This window comes from Coffea arabica, chromosome 6c, assembly GCF_036785885.1.
Source record: "Coffea arabica cultivar ET-39 chromosome 6c, Coffea Arabica ET-39 HiFi, whole genome shotgun sequence".
NCBI classification, from domain to species: Eukaryota; Viridiplantae; Streptophyta; class Magnoliopsida; order Gentianales; family Rubiaceae; genus Coffea; species Coffea arabica.
The window spans coordinates 1,620,912-1,644,635 of NC_092320.1; the positions used below are offsets into that span (position 1 = coordinate 1,620,912).

The 23,724-nt window shown below is 39.0% G+C and overlaps 3 protein-coding genes and 1 long non-coding RNA gene across 4 annotated transcripts; 1 reads left to right on the forward strand and 3 right to left on the reverse strand.

Moving 5' to 3' along the window:
- Window positions 1–798: 798 nt before the first annotated feature.
- LOC113692624 (small ribosomal subunit protein eS4) lies at window positions 799–3,864 on the reverse strand. Its single transcript, XM_027211074.2, has 5 exons — window positions 3,725–3,864; window positions 2,800–2,877; window positions 2,497–2,677; window positions 1,829–1,926; window positions 799–1,490 (listed from the first exon to the last, which is right to left on the reverse strand). Exons 1-5 carry the CDS (start codon window positions 3,725–3,727, stop codon window positions 1,056–1,058), a joined length of 795 nt encoding a protein of 264 aa, XP_027066875.2. The 5' UTR covers window positions 3,728–3,864; the 3' UTR covers window positions 799–1,055.
- Window positions 3,865–6,375: 2,511 nt separating this feature from the next.
- On the reverse strand, window positions 6,376–13,370 carry LOC140008224 (protein TIC 56, chloroplastic-like). Its single transcript, XM_072051841.1, has 7 exons — window positions 12,523–13,370; window positions 11,467–11,677; window positions 10,557–10,754; window positions 9,756–10,038; window positions 9,419–9,581; window positions 6,992–9,084; window positions 6,376–6,834 (listed from the first exon to the last, which is right to left on the reverse strand). The coding sequence occupies exons 1-6, from the start codon at window positions 12,994–12,996 to the stop codon at window positions 8,887–8,889; spliced, it is 1,527 nt and encodes a 508-aa protein (XP_071907942.1). The 5' UTR covers window positions 12,997–13,370; the 3' UTR covers window positions 6,376–6,834; window positions 6,992–8,886.
- A 468-nt stretch (window positions 13,371–13,838) lies between these two features.
- LOC113692323 (gamma-interferon-responsive lysosomal thiol protein-like) lies at window positions 13,839–15,710 on the forward strand. The gene is made up of 5 exons (XM_027210713.2): window positions 13,839–14,371; window positions 14,495–14,560; window positions 14,721–14,852; window positions 15,135–15,227; window positions 15,314–15,710. The coding sequence occupies exons 1-5, from the start codon at window positions 13,988–13,990 to the stop codon at window positions 15,503–15,505; spliced, it is 867 nt and encodes a 288-aa protein (XP_027066514.2). The 5' UTR covers window positions 13,839–13,987; the 3' UTR covers window positions 15,506–15,710.
- Window positions 15,711–16,700: 990 nt separating this feature from the next.
- On the reverse strand, window positions 16,701–20,669 carry LOC140008225 (uncharacterized). The gene is made up of 3 exons (XR_011815613.1): window positions 19,892–20,669; window positions 19,294–19,369; window positions 16,701–16,975 (listed from the first exon to the last, which is right to left on the reverse strand). It is a non-coding gene; the product is annotated as an uncharacterized lncRNA (long non-coding RNA).
- Between the last annotated feature and the right edge of the window lie 3,055 nt (window positions 20,670–23,724).

The following is a 23,724-nucleotide window of genomic DNA, read 5'->3' on the forward strand; positions in this document are numbered from 1 at the left end:
CTACGACCCAACTAAATTGCCTACTCTTCAACCAAACTTGTTCTTTTCCGTGTCGGTACCTTTCTCCGGTGACTACTACTGAAAGCGCAACTATACGCCCCCACAGCCCACCAACAGTAAACCCTTTCTCGCCGAGTATTATTTATTACCAAACAGCGCCGCCCCCCCCCCCCCCCCGGGGGGAAGAAATATAATAGAGGTGCCACAACGCTGATTTAGGCAATAATAACCGATACCGGTAATGCTCGAAAGGGATTACCTTCCAAATCAAGCTTGACCCTGTATTTACCTGCTGATTTTATCAAATTCCAAATTCCTACAGAATATCGCCCCATGCAAACAGGTACAGTTGTTGAGCCTCTCTCCCCGAGTAAGGAGCTTTCAAATACTAGACGCATCAAAATGTGGGGTCTGAATGGTGAAAGAAATCCGAGAAAACCTAACCCAGCTCGCGCATCTAAACATGGAGCAGACTAAAAAAATCATGCGAAGATGCACAAAACTTAATCAACTCAAAGAACAATCTTCAGTAGAAAATATCCATGAAGACTCTGGATGAAAACATCCAATTTACTGGAGGCTTTAAGAGAGACTGCAAGTATGAACTACATGACATGACAGGCATGAAAGCTGGTCCGACTAGCGGAGATACCCGTTCAACCCCACTAGTTTCATCTCATCTGCAAACCATGCTACACGCTGTGTTGACCAGGTTTTCAGTCAAAAGTAGAACAAAACTCCGCTCAGATCTACAATCATTTGAACCTAATTAATCAGTGTCGTCTGCACATGGCGAAGGAATTCAAAGATGAATGAAAATTCTCTGATCAGCCCCAGTAATTGGAAGACTAACAAACGTCAAGCCAAGGCTTTTAAACCTGTAACTATAGGTTCTAGATAGCAGTGCAATCACCGCGCCAACACAATATTTAATGTCCAAAACTGTAACTAAACAAGACAAATAAAACATTAAACCCAACTCAAAAATTGCAACATCTTAATACCAGTTTTGCAAGTAAAATGTTAACCTCCCAAAGACGCTAATAGTAGAAAATTTAGGCAGTAGTGGCCGCCTGGGCAGCAATCCTCTTCCTTTGTTCCTCTATAACTGACAACTTGATACCTTTGCCCTTTGGAAGAGACACCCAGGGTTTTGCACCTTTTCCAATGATGAAGACATTACCCAAACGAGTCGCAAACTCGTGACCTGTGGCATCTTGGACATGGATGGTCTCAAAGCTTCCCTTATGTTTCTCTCTATTCTTGATTACTCCAACACGACCTCTGTTCCTTCCCCCAGTCACCATGACAACATTCCCAACATCGAACTTGATGAAATCAGTAATCTTGTTGCTCTCCAGGTCAAGTTTGATGGTGTCATTGGCCTTGATGAGTGGGTCTGGGTAACGAATGGTACGACCATCATAGGTATTCAGGTATGGAATGCCCTTCTGTCCAAACTGTACTGATCGAACCTTACACAGCTTAAACTGCAACTCAAAACATAAATATATATTAGAATGCCATGTTTATTCCCAGAAGACAACCTGTGCACATAATAATTAATTTCTGACATTGCTTATGAGAGGCTGGATGTCAGTACCAATACTGTCAACAAAGGGAATAAGAAACAGGTCAATAAATGTCTAGACCAATGGATTACAGCAACAGGAACTGAAATCAATATTTCCTATCATCACTAGCACCCCAATTAATAGACTTGAGGGACAGAATAGCAGCTGGTCACAAGTCATGCATGAATCGTTAGAACGAAAAGCAACAGTAGTTCCAACAGCAACAGAAAAGGGAAAAAAATAAAAAGACAGACCTTTGCCTCCTCATCCCTGATGGAGTGAAGTCGGAATCGACCCTTTGTATCATATAGCAGACGGAAATTCTCATTGGTCTTCGGGATAGATACAACATCTAGCAACAAAGAAGAAGTCAGGTGAGATGAATATAAAAGGGGCCACAAAGCAGACAGCATATCATAATTAACAAGTAGACCAAGTTTTTCAGGGTAAAGCAGCTGCAACATACACGTGCCTAGCAAAAATGTAACATGGCAAGCAGAAAAAATTTAGATCAGGGGTCCACAAAACTGACATTTCTTCTCTCAACTTTCTTATCCTGATTCTTCATATAAATCTTAACTAACAATGTGAAATGCCCCCTCTCATATTCAGTGTAGTGTTTCTAGGCAAAACACCTAGTCTGGTAAAACAAGTAGCCTTGAAAAATCTGCCACAGAAACTTCTATCTACAGGAAAAGAAAGAAAAGAAAAGCTCAGACAAACATCTGTAAAGGCATTCCAACATGAACATTCAACAGCTCCTACACTCACTGACTTCACTAGAAATTAATTCCATTTTTCTCCTAAATTAATGCCTTACCCTAAAGGAATCTTCAAAATATTAAATCTCAAATCCTTACTACCAATACTATGCAGGGAAAAAAGATAAAAGGTTAACAATGGGGCAACAGCGCACACATACCCATGAAACCAGAAGGGTAGGTTTTGTCAGTCCTAACTTTGCCATCAACAAGAATATGGCGTTGCATCAAGATAGAAATGACTTCACGATATGTGAGGGCATACTTCAGCCTGTTACGCAGAATGAGAATCAGAGGCAAGCACTCCCTAGATTTGTGTGGCCCTGATGAGGGCTTCGGTGCCTGTGTTTAGAATATCAAGAGGATCAAACAATCAGCACAAGGGACAGAGACAAATAGTGAATGAAATGAATAATCCAAAACAACCTTAGGAGAGGGAGAGGGCATTAACAAAGTTCACTTACAAAAGCACCACCAAGCTTGTCCAACATCCAGTGTTTTGGGGCATTGAGCCTCTTCAAGTGCTTCTTCAAACCTCGAGCCTGCAGTCCAATGAAACAAAAAAGACTAGTTACAACATTATGCACCAAGTTTAGACGAGAAAATAAAGCCAAAAGCTGCATTCTGATGGCACATTTTAGGGACTCAAACATCTAGTGTTTTGTCCACTAAACGGATACACTTTCTTCCAATAGTAACAGCACCTTCAGCATCATGGACAAGGGGAACCACAAAATAGCCAACCAGGCCAGACTGACCAATTTTTTGTCATGTTCAGATTTTTCTCTCTCAATTTCTCAAACACCACTGGAGATTTAAAATGTCGACAATTTATTCCACATTCACAACAAATCTCATCTTTTTCTAGGATAGAATAAAGAAATAAAAGTATTCTACTGACCAAATGTGTCCTCAGTGTCATTCTATCCCTTCGTTTGGCTTTAAAAAGAAACATAGAATCATGTACGGTTTTCGAAAACAAACATGTCAATAAAAGAAATAAAACAGATAAACTGCAAAAACAATGAACCACCTATAAGATCAATCCCTTAAGAAAACCACTAAGCCGCTAAGAACAACAGCAAATCTTTGCGTCCTATCAGATAAAATTTCCATACGAAGTTCTACGAATTATTAATTTAGGGGCCAACCAAACAAATGACGTCTTCCATATCCAAACTTCGAAAACTACATATTCACAAACGAAATGGCACATCAAATAAACCCCCCCCCCCCAAAATTTTACAGGAAAAAACTCATGAAGTGCAAAGAGAATACGCAAAATCCAGACGCGATAGCTCAAGACACAAAGCCCATTTAAATCGTAGTAAGATAAGTATAAAGCATATAAGAATAAAGGAAAAACTAGTGAAGATGAAGAGGACCAACCATTGTTACGGATAGGAGTTGGGGAAGGGGGGATCAGGCTCCTTCGGCTGAGCGGCGCTTCTTCTCTCTCCCTCACTCTCTCGCTGCAGGGTTAGGAAGAATGCCTAAACCCTAACTCCCAGTATATATACGAAAGCGGCGTTGCACACCAGGGGTAGTTCCGGAATGGAACCTCTAGGGCATTAGTATTTTTCTTAGGGTAAATTACAAAAACCCTCTCTCCATGAGGTTTAACCAATTTGCACTTTTTCCCCTAATGTTATTTTGTTTCTTATTTTACCCCCTAAACCTTTAGTCAAGTTACAATGAAAATATTAAATAGGCATTGATAACCCCAAGGGTTAATTACAGTAAATCCCCTTAAGGTATGGCCATTTTATATTTTACCATCTAATATCACTTTTCTCTTAATTTGTCTCTAAAATCATTAGTCAATTCTAATATTTTGTACAACTCAAGACAAATAATGTTTAAAAAATTAATATCCCAAACATAATAATGAAAATTATTATATATTTTTAGATATATGTCTTGTTAAATTTATCTCCATAATTATTAGCTTTTAGATAAAATATATATCTTGCTCATCTCACGTGATAAGAGAAAAAATTGGGGAGTTTCAAGCAAGAAAAAAAATATCTTTTTTTTTTTTTTGCCTTTTATCACCGTCACCATCTACTTCTAATCTAGCCTATACTAGGGGTGACTCAACAGAGTCACCAGGAACAGAGATTTTGACGATTCCAGAGTCCAGACGAGTTTCAAGCATTCTATATTTACTTTTCTTTTCCCTAATTGGCAAGACAAAAATAAACATTGATTAAAATTTAGTATCAAAATTGCTCTTCAAATTTTTTTATACTTCAACTTGAACTTAAAGATAGAAAAGCTTTTGGAATTTCTCAAATCATTTCATTTTCCTTGCTCATTTCCTTTTTAGCAAATGCTTTGGCCTCCTTTTATCATAACAAATTATTCAATTTGCCACTGTGATTAGCTTCTTCTTTCATATTTTTTTCCCAAGATAGAAGAGGCGTGTGTATGTATACACACACATATAAGTTTCCAGCCTAGCAAAGGATTTTGTAGAGGTCATTTGTGTGGAATAAACTAATTGTTAATTGTAAGACAGTACTGACATTGAGCAAATTTCATTTCAGTTTCTTTTTTTTTTTTTTTGTAAATGGCAATTTATTTTCTTTTTCTTGTTTTTCCTTCAAACTTTCTATCCTGCTGTAATAGCAGGCAAGATCAATTTTCTCTTTTATGGTAGGCAATCAAATTTGCACATTTGTAAATTTTCTTATTATTGTTGGGTTGTAAGAATAATAATCTAACTTAAGTTTTTCTCATCCACTTTTAAGTTTCCTTGTTTCTTATATATAGTTGTTGCACCAAGAGAATCTAGCCTATAGATAATTTGGGGATGTAAGTGTTAAAAAAAAAAAAAAAAGTAAATATCGAGTAGAATGCAGATACCATTGGGGAAAAATAAAAAAGGTAAACTTGGAATGTGCCTCTAACAGCACGATGGATGAGGTTTGGTTTGGGATGGTCTGTTAAATGACAAGCTTTTTATTTGTATGAGGATGGGCAAGGGATTCAGATTCACCTATTATTTATGTAAGGTTGAAATTATTCAATACTTGAATGCAATTCGATTTGATAAGAACTCGTTCGATAGTTTAACAATTAATCAAGTCAAACTTAAACAATATTTTATGCTATTCAATAAAACTCCACTCGAGTTTGATTCAATTAGTTTAAATTGAAATATATATATATATATATATATATATATATATATATATATATATATAAATTGCAAGCACTCAAATTTTACTCGATAAAAGTTCATTTGAGTTTGACTCAATAAATAAATAAATTAAATTTAAACACAATTTTAAATTCATTAAAATAATCAAATAAATTTAAATATTAGAATCTTTGACTTAATTAAGTATACCCCTGCCTGTACGAGCTTCAAAAGAAAAACACCCTTCAACATCCATGTAAGTTATGAAGACCATGAAAATGGTATGAAAAGTTGCAATATTTTGATGTTGATGCAAGTCATGGCACCATGCCTTCGCGTTATGGCCTTGGCGTTATGGTAATTCATAACGCGGATTGATGATTGAAGAGATCAAAATTGGGAACACCGCGCAGCGCTATTTCATTGCATAGAAGCCAATAATGATTAAGTGAAACTCTAATTTAAAACCCAATCTGGGGCACTTAAAATACGTTAAAGGCTACACTAACATTTTTTTTTTTTTTGGGTATGAAATAAAAGCCAATATTATTAATAAATTAGCTCAAAATCTTCCAGTAGAATTTGTTTGATAAAGAAAACTACACGAATGATGGAAAATTGAAAATATATAGAACATGTCACAAATATATATGATCTGAAAAATTATTAGATTTAACAGAGTTATAAAATGTTTAATATTATACTCTGAATCACAAATACTGGTTTAAATTCAAAACTAATGATGAGATTTAATGAAAAGATCTAAGAAATTTTGGATATAATATATAGATTTGAAAAAAAACTGTTAGATTTGAGAAAATAATACTACCAAAAAATTAAACAAAGCTCTCACTAGAATAACTCAGAAGAGATGAGAACTTTCACTGGCAAACACTTTGGGAAAGAGAACTTTATTAAACAGAAAACAAGGGAGGGAGACCTCGACTTCAAACTAAGATCTCTCTCGTCGAGGAAGATGATGAGCAGAGAGTAGAGAAAAAGCAGAGAGGACAAGTGGACAGAGAGAGCAGTATATTTTTCTACACTAACAACTTAGAGAGTGATAAATAGAGAGAGAGAGAGAGCGATAAAGAACCCCAGCAAAAATGGATTGATCATTCCCCAGCAATACTGCTTGACGATGATGGGGTATGGCCAAAACTGAGTACATTAAATTGCAAAAGACTTCCACTGCACCATCAAAACAAGAAACGAGACATCATCGTGTACATTAGTAGGAGGGACATTTGAATTGGAAGAAATGACCAAAAACTTCAGCTGCGCCAGTTAACTTATTCGTGCACAATGGAATGAATGAGAATGGAGGCCTCGTCCGTAGCCGGGGCTGCATCCTCTGTTCATCAAGAAAGAAACAGTTTTAGAAACTGAAACTTAATTTGGTCAGGCAAAAAAAAATATTAATCTTCAATTCACAAGAACAGATTGAGACGAAAAGGAAATAGGAGGGCGAGGGCGTTGTATGTAGCATAAGATAGCAAATTAGCAAGTACCTGCAAGAGGGGTTGGCAAGCTTGAAACCAGGCTTTCCACGAGCCCACCTCCACTTTCTGACTTCACTTGCTCAGCGCCCTGATTAACATCCTTAACTTTCCTTTCTTTGACGCCTGGGTCTTGGTCTTGATGGAAAATATTGGAAATCAAACCCTTGAATATCCCTCCATCGCCACCGCTGCTGCCACCAAATTCCTCCACTGATTTTGAAGGCAATCCATCACCCCTTTTGTCCGCTTGTTTCGATTCAGATTCAAGCTCATCAGCTTTCCTCTTGTTGCTAGACTCTCTCACCCTGGGGGGCAATATAGGTGAAACCAAGTTGGAGATGAGATGATTTATGGGCCCACCTGATTCTCTCTCTCCCTCTATATTCCTTTCTTCACCAGATAACCCACCTGATCTATTCTTCTCCTCATCGTCTCCTCCAGTTACAGAGCCTATGGTAGAAATCGAGTTGTTAATGAGACCCGTCGGCCTCTCTTTGTCACCTTGTATTTCTTCAGCTTCGTCCCTTACTCTTTGCTCTGCTCCTATACCAGCCGCCGGCTCACCAACTAATGAGCTTCTCTTATCATCAGGGGAAACTGTATTCTGAATCTCATCCACGACATCCTCCATAGCTAACTGATTCTAAATCCTTTAGCAAAATTGAAGGCTTTTGAAGAATGGGTTCTGCTATCTTGATATCGTTGTTGGAGCGTAGTATAGTATTGAAACGGAAGATTGAGAGAGGGGCGGACTAATTCTCAAGGAAAAGAGGGCTGTAGTTTGATTCCACGTAGTTCGCAGCTTTCGGCGCAGCAGCCTCACTGCCCACTGCACCGACCGACACCTGCCCCTCGCAAACTGCAAATGTCGGTTACTCGGCCGGGAAAGTAATCATATATTAGTATATATGTACTCTCTATTCACCACCTACAACAATTGACTACTTAGATACCAGCAAATCCCTCCACTCCAGCCCAGACTCCTCAAAATAGCTCCTTTTTCTTTCTTTAGTTTTATGGGTACTGATTGGGTAACCCCGCTGCAGTGTAGTTCTTGGTAATAGTTAGCAGGTTCTTTCCATTTTTCTTTACTCTCTTAAATGATATACATCGGACGGGATTTGAAAGAATTCTCCCCAACTATTGGACCGAGGTCGAATGATTTTTCTCTATCTGTTTCTTGGCAATCCTGTTACCGTCTTAATCTGTCTCTTTAATCTCAATCCTTCCCGAAAACAGGTATAAGTATTCAATTGTTAACACTATACTATAAACAAAAATTTCCTGTCCTGCAATAATTCTTGCAATTAAATATTCACTTAACCTGCAATTTGCATGCACAGAAATCTGCAATTTGCTAAATAGTACTAAAACAACTTTTGAAAAACTTTTTCCCCTGATCACTTTTTTGTTTTCATAAATGCCAACGCATATTTAGTAGAGGACACGTCTTCTTTCCCAGTATCATCCTGATCATTATACATTTCATTTTTTTTTTCTTTTTCCATTTCGTTTTATGGACAATAGAACTGGCTGGCCGAATGAAAGTCGCCAATTTTAGGGTAAAACGGCAGAAGGTCAGGGAATAGGAGGGATGCCAAAAGCACAAATGGCCACTACATAAGATCCGCGTGGATTACATCCCCCCCAGAAGGCCGGAAAAATGCAAAAAATGTATCATGATACATTCTGGGAGTTCTGTACAACACAAATTACTCTCTCCTCGTGCCTAGTTCACTCATATACTCTTTTGTTTTTGTTTTCTTGGGAGTAATATACGAGTGGTTCACACACTGTTTGAGCGGCTACATCTCACTTACCATAGAACTCTAGGGGTTGAAAAAAGGGAACACGGGGAGAAAATTTTCCCCTCAAGGAACTGCAGAGGGAAACGCCCGGAGGGACTACAGATCTCCTTCCACTCGACCAAATGACTTTTCTTTCTCAGCCCTCTTCTCTGCTTCTCTCTTCTCCCTCCTTTTCTCTTCGCTTTCGATAGATTCTGCTTGAACTCTCTCCATAACAGTACTAAAACCTGGAATTGTCCTCTCCAGCTTGTTGTACACTTGGACACTAAGGTTGTGGAAAATGTCAAATAGCGTCTGCAATAAAAAGGCAGTAAAATGTTCAGTAACAAATACATGTACGTGCAGACACCAACATATCTACATCTCATGTGATGACAAATAGATCCATGTTTCGATCCAAGTTTCGATCACGCGTATAAAATGATTTGAATGATAGGCACAAGATGCACATAGAAGAAATGAAGATCTTCCAAAATCCAAAGCTTTAAGTGGTGGCTTGTGTTGCATGCACAGAAACATATCCGAGTCTCTTTGATTCAGATTTACCTTTAAAATGTAAAGCTGACAAAATTAGCTGACCTATTAAAAAAATTCAACAAGTACTATGAGTTAGCGGTAGATTATGTACCCTGACATCCTTGTTCCACTCTTGAATGTATGGGGGGCCAGTTGTGTATGAACCAAGAGGTTCACGGTACCACTCCCCACCATATGTAATCTGATCCATGGCTTGCTCAACGCTAAGAACCTCCCATGGTCTCAACCCAGGAATTACTTTTGCTAATTGATACCTGTCTCAACAAGTAACGAGTAAGTTTGGATCAGAAAATGGAGCTGAAGCAGTTCAACTCTAACTAAACTACAGACTCTAATATCAAGAACAGTTCTGAAAACAACCTGATCATTTTAAACCAGCATTATCTGCCATAAGAAATATAAAGAAAAGGAGTTCATAAATATGATACCTGAGATCCTTGGGGATAAACTTATTGGGCATGTGGTCAGCTTCCAAAACTGACGTCAGCTCAGAGCCACTAGCCCATAAAAACAAGGCATGACTAGGTATCCTTACACCAGGCCAAACACCTTCATTAGCTTCCAGCACAGCTAAATCACGTCTTTTGCTTTCATAAGCTTCTTCTTGGAGCTGCTTGTATGTTTTTTGTTCATGCCCCTTCAGAGGTGCCCAAGGGGGCATGCCTTTTTGTAACTTGTGAAGGGCAGCTGTTGCGGCGGCACCAAATCTAACTGGAATGAAGCCAAAATATTTTTTTTTTTTAGAAAAGGAAAAAAGATCTCAGCGTCCGCAGTCCAGACAATAACTTCCCAGGTGAAGAACACGAGTTACAAAAAAATCAGAAGCAAAAAAATAAATAAATAAAAAAAACCTTCAACTGCATATCACTATTAGAAGAAGTCCAGAAAAGTTTGCAAACACTCAAATCTCAACTAAGCCTAGCTTTGTAAAAGGCCTGATATACTTGATAGTGTCTGTGGATGGCTGCACATATCACTTCCCAGGTAATGCATTTCATTTAAGCATCGATTCAAAAAATGAACCAATCAATTAATGGTATGAATTTACAAGAATATTATGTCCATACAAAATCATACAGAGAGAAAATATTCCCTCCCTTAAATTGCTTACACCCTAGTACTAGGCCACTAAATGGTCCATTTCATGCCTAACAACTGTAGCACATGTTTATAAAGCAGATGATAGCACAAGATATTAGCAAGTCTATGCAGCAGAATCACGTACAAACCTTCCCAAGTGGCAATCGCTCGTTCAAGACCATAAACCATGCCAATTGGTGCCCATTCATCCATGTCATCGCCCCAAATGAAGGTGTGTTTGTCAATAATTCCAGCCCCCCATGCAGTCTTAAGCTGGATCAACTCCATAGGCCCTCTTGTTCGGCCTAATCTATCCTTGTAGTACCAACCACTACTTCTCATGATAACTGGCATGGAAGTATCATAAATGTGATCAATTTAGATGCCATGTAATGAACTACACAGTAAGATAATGGAACTGTGCATCTATGAGAAGCCTCCATATTTCATCCATTCTATTGGACACATTGCCTTGCCTTACGTTCCAAGACCAAATATATTGCCAAGATATGAGTAAGATATGGTATTCAGAGCATCTAAACTATGGAGTTTAGTTACAGTCAGATTAAAACAGGACTAACAATTCAAATAACTTCATAAAAACTGAAAGCATCATTAGATTAACAAAAAATAGCAACTAAATTCAAATCCCCAGTGTAAATAGGATTAGAGTATGAAGTACAAATAATTTAATGCTTGGGAAGAGGTAGCAACAAGAAAGAAATTGGTAAGGATAACCAATAAGTGGGCACGGTTTTAACTAGGAAAAACTTATTAAAATTAGTAGTGCTGCACGACTTGCAAAATATATGTACCCAAAAGAAACAAAAGAACATTTTTAGTTGTTCCATCCAGGGAGCTCATAATGAAATAAGTTGTCAGAAAATGGTGAACTATGACATCTACAGCAGCAACATTCGCAACAAAAAAGAGGCAAACATATAATTCACTTCAGAAGGTAGTGACCCAAATACACCAAAAAACTTATTACAAATAACATCCTGCTGACATAATTCACAAGCTTAAGATACATCAAATCCTCTGTATGTATGTTCTTACAGTCATAATAGCGTCTTTCAAGCCTCTTGTATCCGATAGCTTGAGCAACATCAATCGGTCTCCCTGGTGGATATGGCCTTTGACGGAAACGCCAGAGACCAAAGAAGAACTGCCTAGCGAAATCCCAAAATTTATCATCAGATTCCCTCTTTGTCTTGATTGCTTTCCTAGGCATTGGCCTCCCATCCAATCCAAGTACATTAGGGACTGCCTTCAAAAATATCACGAATAGGTTCTTCAAAAATTTGGAACAGCAAAAGTAGGCATTTACTTTGACCCAAATGTATTCAAGACAGAGTAAACATTATAACTGCAGCTCCTCCAATAAATAATACATTGAATTGACCACTTGTACTACCGAAATCAAACAGCAAAGATGAGGGCGTGACAATACCCTGTTCACATTCATATGGAAATTCCAATAAATTTTGAATTAAAAGGAGTGACTTAAGTCATTCTGTAATCACGTTCCCTATACAGTGCACCAATATCCATCAAACTCAAACTCAGGATAAACTTCAAGGTGGCATTCATTTGTTTGTATCCACTTTTTTTAAACAATAGAATCCTGCTGCAACTTAAGCTGACTGATCTTCTCGATCACACAAAATACCAAAGAATGCAAGTCCACAGCCTCCAATCATCCAAGCCTTGAACAATATGACCACTAATGCTAGATACTAGCTGAAAACGAAAAATAGGTTTAAATTGAAGGTTTTTAACAGCAACTGTTCACATTCAAAGTGGAATTCGCATATACTGAAAAAGAAGGAAATTCGCTACAGCAATTCCGTAATCACGTTTCTCACATGACTCGACCAAAATTCATCAAAACCACCACCAAATTCAAAGCAACAATTCCACAGAAGAAAAGGAGAGAATATGAATCCCCAAAATAATACAGAACAAATTTTCATGCCTCCGCAATTTCGAATCGGAAACCAGCTAAAGCTGAATCAGCTTTTTAATAGCAACGAATTGTAAGTGACAATGGGGAAAGCACTAGCATGTAAACCCAAAATACGTTGATACTAATAAAAAATATCAGCAGCAAACCTTCCACAGTTTCCTGTCTTCCTTTCTGTAAGGGGTGGAGTTCTCTTTAAGCTCAAGTTCGTTGATTTTGTTAGCAATTTCCTCAGCGCGGGCCAAGAACTGGACCACCGGGCTGGCCCGAAACTCTTCCCACCGCTTGGCATTCTCCGCAAGCTCTTCGGGCGTGGGGTTTTCCAGCTTCTCAAAAACGGGGTCTTCATTTAGGAGCCTCTCAACCTCAGGGGTGTGCCTATAATCCGGCAAATTCTCGCACTCCCAGTAGAACTGGTCTAGCATTTGCTCGTATTTTCCGGGGTTTGCGGCTTCATTTTTGGGTTTTTTGGGAGAGGGCTTAAAAGATAAGGCTGCAAAATTTGGGGTGCTGGCTTGGGGTTTAAAGGGATTCAGGTTTTCAAAGAGCGAGACAAGATTGATGGGTTTCTTGAACCAATTGTCGTCGTTGAACGGGTTAAAGTTGAAGTTGAGTGAGGCCATTGAACGGAACAACTATTGCCTAAAGGGTTTTGCGGTGAAAATGCATGTCGCGGGAAGTCGGGGGCTTTGGGTGGGGAGAAGATAAATTGAGAATGACAAAAACCATGAGAAAGAGAGCTTTGACAATGGAGGAGCAACTATTGGCTGAAACGCATGAATCATCCAGCACTAGTACCAGTTAGATAGCAGTAGCGAGTGAAAAGAGATTGGGCGGAGTTGTTTAGGTTTAGGGGACTGATCACTCACTCACTCACTCAGGGCCTGGGATGACTGACAAGTTTGATAAGACAAGAAGAGATTGGGCGGATTTCGTAACAATTGTGGCAGCCCAGTGCGATGTTTGAAGCCCAAATCTTGCGTCTGAGGCTTTTCTTTCTTGTTGCCCTTCCCCAAGCTTCTGAGTACAATTATTTCAGAGTTTGCCTTCTCTCTTTCATCTTTTGCACTGCTCATCTTTTGGTTGTTGGATTGGAGCCCACCAAAGAAAGAGTAGGGCCCCCTACAGAATTTCTAAAATCACGAAACTGATGCTTTACTCTTTTTTTTTATTAATCTATTTTAAAAGAAAAGAAACTCATAAGCGATACGGTAACTAGTTTATTCCACATCTCACAGCGCTGCCGATGTTAATGAAGCAGTACAAGAATTCAAAATAATAATAATTAATAGTGGAAAAGTGGAGGGTAGATGAAGAAATAAATTAGAGCATTGATTATAATAATATTTCACTGGGCGGGAGCTGACCAATGCAAGTGCTGTCTTACAGAAAAGGAAAAGTTGGAAAGATGAACAAAATAAAAAGGAAGAGGAGATCAGTACTCAGTAGTCAGTAGTGTATATATGATGATGGCATAATAAAGCGAGCGATAACTTTCTTCGAGCTGCGAAAAAGGGAAAAAAAAAAAAAAAAACAAAGCAAAAAGATTTGTGTAGCAGCAAGCAAGAAGATTGAGCAGCTAGCTGCACCAGAAAATCCTTTGACAAAGAGTTGATGGCATCTCAGAAACGAACATTCGCACTTGTTATCTTTGCAAGTCTCTTCATTGTTTTGGCGGTCAATCAATCCGCTGCTGCTGTAGCAGCTTCCCCACCTTCAGATCAGGGTAGCAGAAGTAGCAGCATTACTTTCCGCGGCGGAAGGATCAGGAATTCTTCTGTAGCGGCCGCCAGTGGCTATCCTGATGATGAAGAAGAAGATGATGATGACGTCGTGGTGCTGTCCCTGTACTACGAGTCTCTGTGCCCATACTGCGCAAACTTTATAGTGAATCAACTGGCGAAGGTGTTTCAAACAGATCTCGCCTCCATCGTTAAACTCAGGCTTGTCCCTTGGGGTAACACCCAAATTACACCAACTAACGCCTGGGTTTGCCAGGTACAAAGCCACAGCTGACAGCACAATTTATTTAACCCAGTAGTTTTGCAGAGCTCGCTTTCTCCCCTGGTTAATATTATGGAACTAAATTAAAGTGGAGTAGTCTATTTTATGCGCTTGCAGCACGGTCCCGATGAATGTAAACTCAACATGGTGGAAGCCTGTGCTATCTACGCTTGGCCTAATCCGGTAAAATATTCCTCCTATATATATGCTCTACTTAACGTGATGGTACTAACCATCTCATCAGATAACGATTGATTTATGGGTATGTTAGTTTGTTAATTAACGAAGACGGGCTAATTAATGATCTCTAAAATTGTGAACCGCATGGATTGTTTACATACAGAGAACGCATTACCAGATTATCTATTGCATAGAGCAGCTGCGGTTAAACAACAGATGGCAATCTTGTTTTCCGACGCTGGGACTGACTTCGACGCCTATTTCGAATTGTCTCAGCACAGGACTGGCAGTTAAGGTAAAACTTATTTAGGAGAACGTCCAACTTTTGCTCCTGCAGAGACTTGCCGTGTAAATACTACTAATGCTATGGCAAGATGTAACTGTGCAGAGACTGACTATACTAATGCTAAGGCAAGACTGTAGTCAGTCTCACTAGATAGATAAAATTGTATAAACACCTTCTTGTTTCGTTGTCTCTCTCTTTCGTTCTGTTAATTCGATAAAATTAAGCTATATTTCTCAAGTTTTATACTACAACATAAACAGATTCTACTGCTCCTATGATTTCACCATGCAGCTTGAACGAGGGTATGCTGATGAAACTGCTCGTCTTAATCCCCCTCACAGATTCGTGCCATGGGTGCTTGTGAATAATTTACCCCTTCGAGAAGTTGTTATCTCTATCTCTCTTTTTCTCTCTCTCTCTCAAACACACCCACAGTCCCACATTTTCCTGATTATTTTATCTGTTTATAGGACTACCAGAATTTTGTGTCCTACATCTGCAAAGCTTACCGGGGTAGACTGACACCCCAAGCCTGCAAATCATACAAGCTGGAGGACAACTCGGTTGATATGGTGAATCCCATCCAGGCATGCTTTCCAGAGAATGCTACAAGCTGGATACAATTCGATCCTTCACTTGAACAGCCAGGAACATACAATTAATGCCACAGAGATTGTCTATCACAGAAGGAAAATAACATCGTGTTGAAGTTACAGAGTCAAGCTATGGCCCTTGTGCACGCATGCTGATGTTATACTATTTCAATCAGTGTTTTTTTTATAAATATTTTAATTGGGAGGACTCGAATCCCAAATCAGTACAACATAAGTTTTCGATCACTTTTTAACATGATATCACTGCGCATGACGTACATGTAATCATTTTTTATGCACACAAAGATTAGATCTCATTTTTTTAGGAGAAATAATGAATATGATTCAGTCATATTCTACTTTATTTTAAAAAAAAATAAATAAATATGGATCGGATCATTTGTTTAACTATAAATTAGATCTAACTTTTTTGCTCCTAAAAATATAGCCATATGTGGATTACGTGATAAATTCAAGGAAAAAAGTAATTAAAAATTTAGGTTGAAACCAAATTTTACCTATTTTATTTAGTAAACGATGCAAAAATATAATTTTAAAAGTGAAAGGCGAAAGAATTTATTTAACAAAATATGAGAAATATTTTGAACGATTTTTCCTAATTTTATTGATCATTCACCTCTTTGAAATTGGTCCCTCACTACAAGAAAATTGTTCATTAGTGACAACACAAAGTCATCACAAAACATATAAATATCGTCACAAATACCTTTTATTGACGACTTTTTGATCGTCACAAAGTCGTCACTAAATCCCCGTCGGTAAAAGTAAACAGTGACGACCTAAAATGTCGTCGCTAAATAGTTCTCATTAGTGACGACTTTAAGTAGAGCATTTTTGACAAAAGATCAAGTCGTCAATAAAACACTTCCAGATTGTCGTCACTAATGACAACTATTTAGTGACGACCTGAAATGTCGTCACTAAATAGTTGTCATTAGTGACAACAATCCGGAAGTGTTTTATTGACGAATTGACCTTTTGTCAAAAATGCTCTACTTAAGGTCGTCACTAAAAAGCACCGAAAGCCATTGTATATAACTATTTTACTGACAACAATTGTCGTCACAAATTTAGCTTAGATTTAGTGACAGTTTCTGTTGTGACAAGGAGTTTTTATTTTCTATTTTGTGACAACTTTTTTTTGTCATTAGATAATTTCTCAATAGCTTAATAGTCATAATTTGACCTGTAATCATTGCTAAATCATTGATTTTAAACAAACCATACAAATAAACATGAACGATTGATAACCAAAAGTATTTGCATTAGATTACATGGTAATAATATAGCATTCTCAAATGCCAAATTCAAGTGTACATTACCCAACTAATGCCTACAAAAATAACATTTGTCCAAAATATCACTTGTACATAAGGTACATTTACAAAAGCAATCACAGTTTAAGAAATTGAAGAACATCTAAATGAACCACTCCATGAGCAAAAGGCAATTTTGTCTTCAACATTCTTCAACCATAACCATAGATATCTTCCAAAAGCTAGTATGAATAGCATTTATCTGTCATAAAAGAGTAAAAGAATTAGGTAAGAGGAGGAGTATAATAATAAAGAACAAGTAATGAGACTTAGATTATTAAGACAAAAATTACAATTCATTAAGAACCTCATATAATTTGGGCCCACATATTACAGCACCAGATAGAAGTTAGAAATCACAGTCCAATCTATACAAATACAACACTGCATAAGCTCAACTAAAGAGCTCTTTGCCGGAACTTCAAACAAATTCACAAGATAAGAATCTAAGGTCCAACCATAATCTTGCAAATAAAAACTTCAGCATTCACAGCAAAACAGCCCTCCAGGTCATCGGATGGAGGAAACTGACAGCTTTCATTCAAAATGGCATAAATGAAACGACAATGGCAAAGCTGAAAACATATTCTACTACAGGAGAACTGATATGGGTCAAATTATTCACATGCCAAGTGTAGAATCCTTTGAAAAGAACATACAAAGCCATGAGGAACTTTTCTTTTGGACAACAAATATTCTCTGCAATAATTTTATTCCCAACCGTGGCCTTCTTTTAATTCATCATTTCAAATCTATTGCACACAGGGACGGAGCCAGAAATTTATTTTTGGGGGGGGCTGAAGTGTATTAAAAAATTTTTTTTGTGACGAAATAAATATATTTAATAAGTAAAATTTAGAATCGATAATTATAAAAATAATAAAAACATATAATTATACATACCCAAAAATTTGTTATTGATTAACACTTGAAGTATTGGTAGTTGTTGCACTCGAATAACGAAGAGGAGGCAATTGCATTCTGCGAGTCTTCATCCGTTGAAAACGCTGCAATATTTGCTCAATATTTCAAAACGCTACAATTATGGTCTAAATTCCAGAATTAATCTGTCCAAAAAACCACATAAAATATGCAAACAGAGGACTAAGCTTAAAAGAGTGAAATTAGTTTGATTTTTCCAGATTTTGGGCCACGGTGAACAAAGGGAGACTTGGGGGGCCAGAGTGCAATTTTAGAAAGTTATTTTTGCAAAGCACATTTCTACAATCTGTTCATGCAAGGCTACGGTGAGAATTTCTGCAACATCAACCTGCTACCTTCTCTAGTTCACTATCAATTCGAATATGTCACTCACAAACATCAGCTTTTTGAATCAAACAATCACAAGACACACTCCTAATCACCACCCAAGCCAAATATTACCCTTTTGTTGCAAGATCAAATCAGAAAATCTGGTTTGGTGACAGCTAGCAAAAACAAAGGGGTAGCAGTGGTTTTCAAAATAACAAAACAAAAATGCAGCGAAAATGTTTAACTCTTGTTTGAAGTGCCGAACCAAAACATTCAAGAAAACATGCTAAAGATCAGATCTTGAATTTGAACAAAATACTAAACATGCTAATCCAACACCACTTATCTAATCCACCTTTTCAATATAAGACCAATCAGCAGGTTGGATGGCTGAAACTTGGTGAGCAATTGCAGAAAAAAAAATAGCAAAGAGGACTGCAAAAATTTTATTCTGCTGCAGATTTGATGCTCATCAAAATGCAACCAAAATGGCTTAGAGCTCTGCCATAACTTCAAACAAACTCACAAGATAAAAATCTTAGGCACAACCATAATCTTGCAATAAAAACTCAGTATTCACAGCAAAACAGCCTCGCAGATCATCGGATGAAGGAAACTAACAGCTTTCATTCAAAAATGGCAGAAATGAAACAACAATAGCCAAACTGAAAAACATATTCTACTAAAGGGAAATTGATACGGGTCAACTTATTCACATGCTAAGTGTAGAATCCTTTGAAAAGAACATACAAAGCCATGAGAAACTTTTCTTTTGAGCAACAAATATTCTCTGCAATAATTTTATTCCCAACCGTGGCTTTCTTCTAATTCATCATTTCAAATCTATTGCACAACCACAAGGGAAAAGCAGGGAGCTACAGCATACCATCAAAACCCAACCTCTTGCATAATTGCCAAAAACGTCAACTACCCAACTCTAGTAAACAAAATTTCTGGGATAAGAACACGCAAAATGCAAGCAAAATCGTCTTCAAGCAAGACTGTCGGTTAGGTATTTCGTCAAACACCACATGAGCATAAGAAATTTTAGCTAATCTCTCGCTCAATTGATGTAAAGCAGCACCCAAAATTATCAGAAATCCCAAGAAAATCCAACCAAATCAACACATAAAACACGTATAATCATAAAATTATGGGCCATCAACAGGGGAAACGCAACAACCAAGTCATGGCAGACCCATTTGAAAAACTTTCCAAAACTTGTGATCAAGGAAAAAAAATGAAATACAAATGAAATGGATAACTTACGGTGGACTGCTAGCGGCGGTGCTCTTCTGGCAGCAGGACTGGAGGCAGTCGAGGATGGCGGTGTCCTTGAGATTGACTGAGATAGGCAAAGTAAGCCTTAGCGTTTGATTATAGGGGGTTTTCCGGCGGCTTGGGGGGGGGCTTAAGCCCCCACCAGCCCCCCCTTAAATCCGTGGCTGATTGCACAACCACAAGGGAAAAGCAGGGAGCTACAGCATGCCATCTTAGCAAAAACAAAACCCAACCTCTAGCATAATTACCAAAAATTTCAACTACCCAACTCTGGTAAACAAAATTTCTGGGATAAGAACAACGCAAAACGCAAGCAAAAATTATCTTCAAAGCAGGACTTTCGGTTAGGCATTTCGTCGAACAGCAAATAGGCACTAAAATTTCACCGACTTTTTTTGCTCAATTAAGGTCATTTTCAGCCCCAAAAGTTTGCCAGAAACACAGCAAACAGTCCAATTAACACATACAGCATGCGTATTCAAAAATCATGAACAAACAACCGAAAATTGCAACCAAACACAGTCACGGCAGCCTGTTTCAAAGGCTTGAACAAAACTGAAGTTTTAAAGAAGAAAAGACAGCTTACCGTGCTCTTGCTTGATGAAAATTGGCCGGTGATGATGGTGGATTCGGTGAAGTGGCGGCGCTGGCGGTGGTCGACGGCAGTGGTGATTCTGGTTCTTACTCTCCTCTGCCTCCGTTTTGATTTTTCCCTAGCCCGAAGCTTCTTTCTTCCTCTTGTTCTGGTTCCTGCTCTTGTCTTCCTCTCAGAAACTCCCCGAAGTTCTCCCTTTCACTTTCGCGTCTCCCTTTTCTCTAACCCTAGCCGTCCCTTTTCCTCTTAGTTTTCTGCTTTGTTCCGCCGCCCCTTGTCTTTCCTTTGCTTTGTTCTTTTTAGCCCAAACCTCTCTCGGCCTTCTCTGTTTTTCCCCACCGAAGCCCCCCTCTCGGTTCTCTCCTTTTTCTTCTCCTTGTTCTCAGCCCCTCTGTTTTCCCCTTGCGTTTTTGCTCTTTTTTCCTCCTCTGCCCGTCAGCCGCCACCCTCTTTTCCTTTTCTCTGTTTTTTGTTTTCGTTGAGCTTCCCTCTCCGTCCTTTTCCCTTCACTCAGCCGAAGCCTCTCCTCAGCCTTCAGCCGCTAAACTTCCCATTTTTTCCTTTCAATCTTTCTCTTTCTTTTTCTTTAGCCTCCGATGAAGCACCTCCTTTTTTTCCTTTTCGTTTTCCACGGTTCCTTTTCATCCGCCACCCCCTTGGTTTTTCTTTTACTCTGTTTTTTCCAGCCGTCCTCCCCTCTCGGTTCTCTCCTTTCTTTTTTCTCTTTTCGGCCACCAACCAGGTTCCCCCCCTACTCAGCCGCCAAACCCTCCTATTTGTCTTGCCTTTTTTTTCAAGCCCCGTTGCCCTTTTCTTCTATTTCTTTTCCTTTTCAAAATATCTATCCTACAAGTGTCTAGACACCTCACCATCTAGGTGAGGTGAGGTGTTGTCAAATGCAAAAAGGGACACTTGTCTCTATCCATGATCCCCACTTGTCATTATTTTTTTTTTGCTTTTGCTTTTTCTCTTTTTTTTTTAGTACGAGACAAAAATAAATAATAAAATAAAATAAATTAGAACAAAATAAAATAAAAATAAAAATAAAAGCCCTAGAATTGAAACAAATAAACCTATTAAATTAATTAAACAAAATAAAATTAAAAAAACAAAAATTTGGTGTTTGTGACGAAAATAAACCTTTGTAGTTTGTGACGAAAATAACGGGTCGTCACTAAACATTTAGTTGCTTTGATGCAATTGTGGCAACTTTAGGTGTCGCGACTAAAGAAGCACCTTTTGTGACAACTTATTGTCATCACTACAGAATGTTGTCACTAATAACCTTTTTTTTAGTGATCAGTGACGACAACAAAAAGTTGTCCGTAACTAGGCCAAGCAATAGTGATGATGTTTTTAATGTCGTCACTATTGTGTGTTCCAAACACTCCCGCGCTCTTGCTAAATCTTGGCGGAAATTTACTAGTGACGACTTTTCTAAGTTGTCACAAATGAGTTGGCTCCCATTAGAGGTTTGTGACGAGTTAGAAAGTCGTCAATAAAGGATCCACTTTTGTGACAACTTTTTTTCGTCACAGAGAAAAGTTGTCACTGATGACCAATTTTCTTGTAGTGCCTGTTGCAGATGTTGAAGTTGGGTTGTGAGACACTGCACCACAATGGCCTCCAAAATATTGAGCACGTATGTGCGCTATATTATTGCTGTACGATTGGAATATACATAATCAATCTTCAATCTATACAAGATCAATTAACCACATGATTATGTGCAAAACTTAGTTAGACATTTGTTACCCTCCTATATCCAGCTAGAAACTCTTACTAGTGGAATACCTCTCCACTCCAGGACAATTTCATTCTCGTTTTCTTTTTGGAAATTCACCTTGTATGAAGCTTTTTGTTCATTCACGATTTCTTTGGCTTCAATTAAGCAGTCTCTGCTCATCCTCCGGCCATCCAGCCCGCATAATGGCTGACTACCCCTGGCGTCTTGCCAGTGCTGGAACCAGGAATGTGAGGAAACATAAGGCGCCAAGAAAAGACTTTCCATAGCAATTCTTGCTTCTGCTAGATAAACTGGGAAGTTGCACTCCATTGATTCGAATAAGGCCTGGTAGTGTGTGAAATGGCTGTTAAAGAACGAAGAATATTCAGGGCAATTTTGCAAATTGCCCCCTGCTTCTCCATCGCCAATAGTTATGATCCCCTTATCGCCGGCAGAATAAACTAATAAATCCTTCGCTAGCGTTAGAAACTCCACGACACGACGTCTGTCGGCCCGCCGTCCCATGTGAGGAAGCGCAACCATTATGTTGAAGGCCAACCATTCTCTTGCACCGCCTTTCTTCTTCGTTCTTTTCATCTCAGCCACTAAATCTTCCAGCGCCATCTCCTCAACATTCAACCTGAGCCCTAAAGATCGAGCATGATCATACAATCGCTGCCTTGTTTCTTCGAAAACCCAACAGGAATCTCCTGATATGATGGATGTCAATCTCAATGACTTTCCCTTTCGGCTTATTGAGTCCATCAGAGGAGGCCATTGGATCCCTTCTCCCATGTCGAAGTCTACTATATGAATTGTTTCTGCGTCACTTGGCATAGCCTCGAGGATGGCTGAATTAGCAGTAAAGTGGGCAAACCTCCCGTAGGGGAACCACTGGTAGAAAGCCTTGAAAGCAGCCTCAAAATTCTTGGTGGACTGCTGCCCGAGGTAGCAGCCTTGGTTCTCTGCGGATTGGAAAAGATTAAAGGCAAGGCGTTCCAGGGCTTCTCCTAGGGGGTCGATTCTTTCAGTTATGCGTCTCACTATCACCTCGGCGAGCTCCTGGTGACCATTCCCCACGGCTTCTCCATGAGCCGTCAACAGGTGATGGAGGCCCAATTGGGTGTCTGTTCCCATGTTGTTCACTGGAGGGAAAGTGAGGCTCATGCTCCCCGATGGGGTCGCATTCATGGTGGATGCCGAGCCGGGCTTGCTCTGTTCCATTGGAGGGCAAGCACGCCATGCATCTGCCTCCGGAGTCAGCTGTGAGGAAATATAGTCCTCGCCGTTATCGCTTTCCTCCAACCATTGGCAATCTTCCTCGATCGCCCCACTGCTCGAAATAGGCTCAAGGCCGTCCATAATATGCGCCATGGTATCCCCGCCTCGCTTCTCATCATCGAAAATTGGGAATTCAACAAGGCTATCAGGGGAAGTCATGGCCGCAAAATATGAATCAAAGGAAATTCCAGAGGATTCCTCGGTGGCGAATGAGGAAGAAAAGTCGTGCGGTTCGTCTATGCAAATATCCATCGGAAAACTGTGGAGTCCGGCGTGATCAAGGTTTACTGTGCTGTAAAGTGGCCATGATGGTTGAAGAAGTTGGGACCCCATCATTTTTCTCTTTGCTTTGGTGCTAATACACTGCTGTGACTGCAAGGGGAGGAGGACTCTCAATTCTCGAATGAGTTGGGACTTGGGAGAGACAGGATTTCCACCGGCCATATATATATATATATACACGCACAAATCATTTTTTAGGTCGTAAATTAATTACCACACGCATAAAAAGAGAATTACGAGCCTCCAACGCTCTATTATTAGTAGTATTATTGCTTTTACTCCGATAGAGTTTTGATGACGAGTCCTCCTTCTATCTTGGAGTTTTCCTTTGATGTAATGTTTTTTGTTTAATGTTGGACAAATTAGTCAAACAATTCCCGGTAATCGCTCATTTCTTTCGAAGTAATCACCCGTTCAAAGGGTGAGAAATTGACAAGAAGGCACTTATTTGAGTATTAGCGGTCTACACGGGCCCACATGTCTTCTTCACGGTTGAAACTTGAATGGAAATTAACATACAGAGACAAAACTTCAG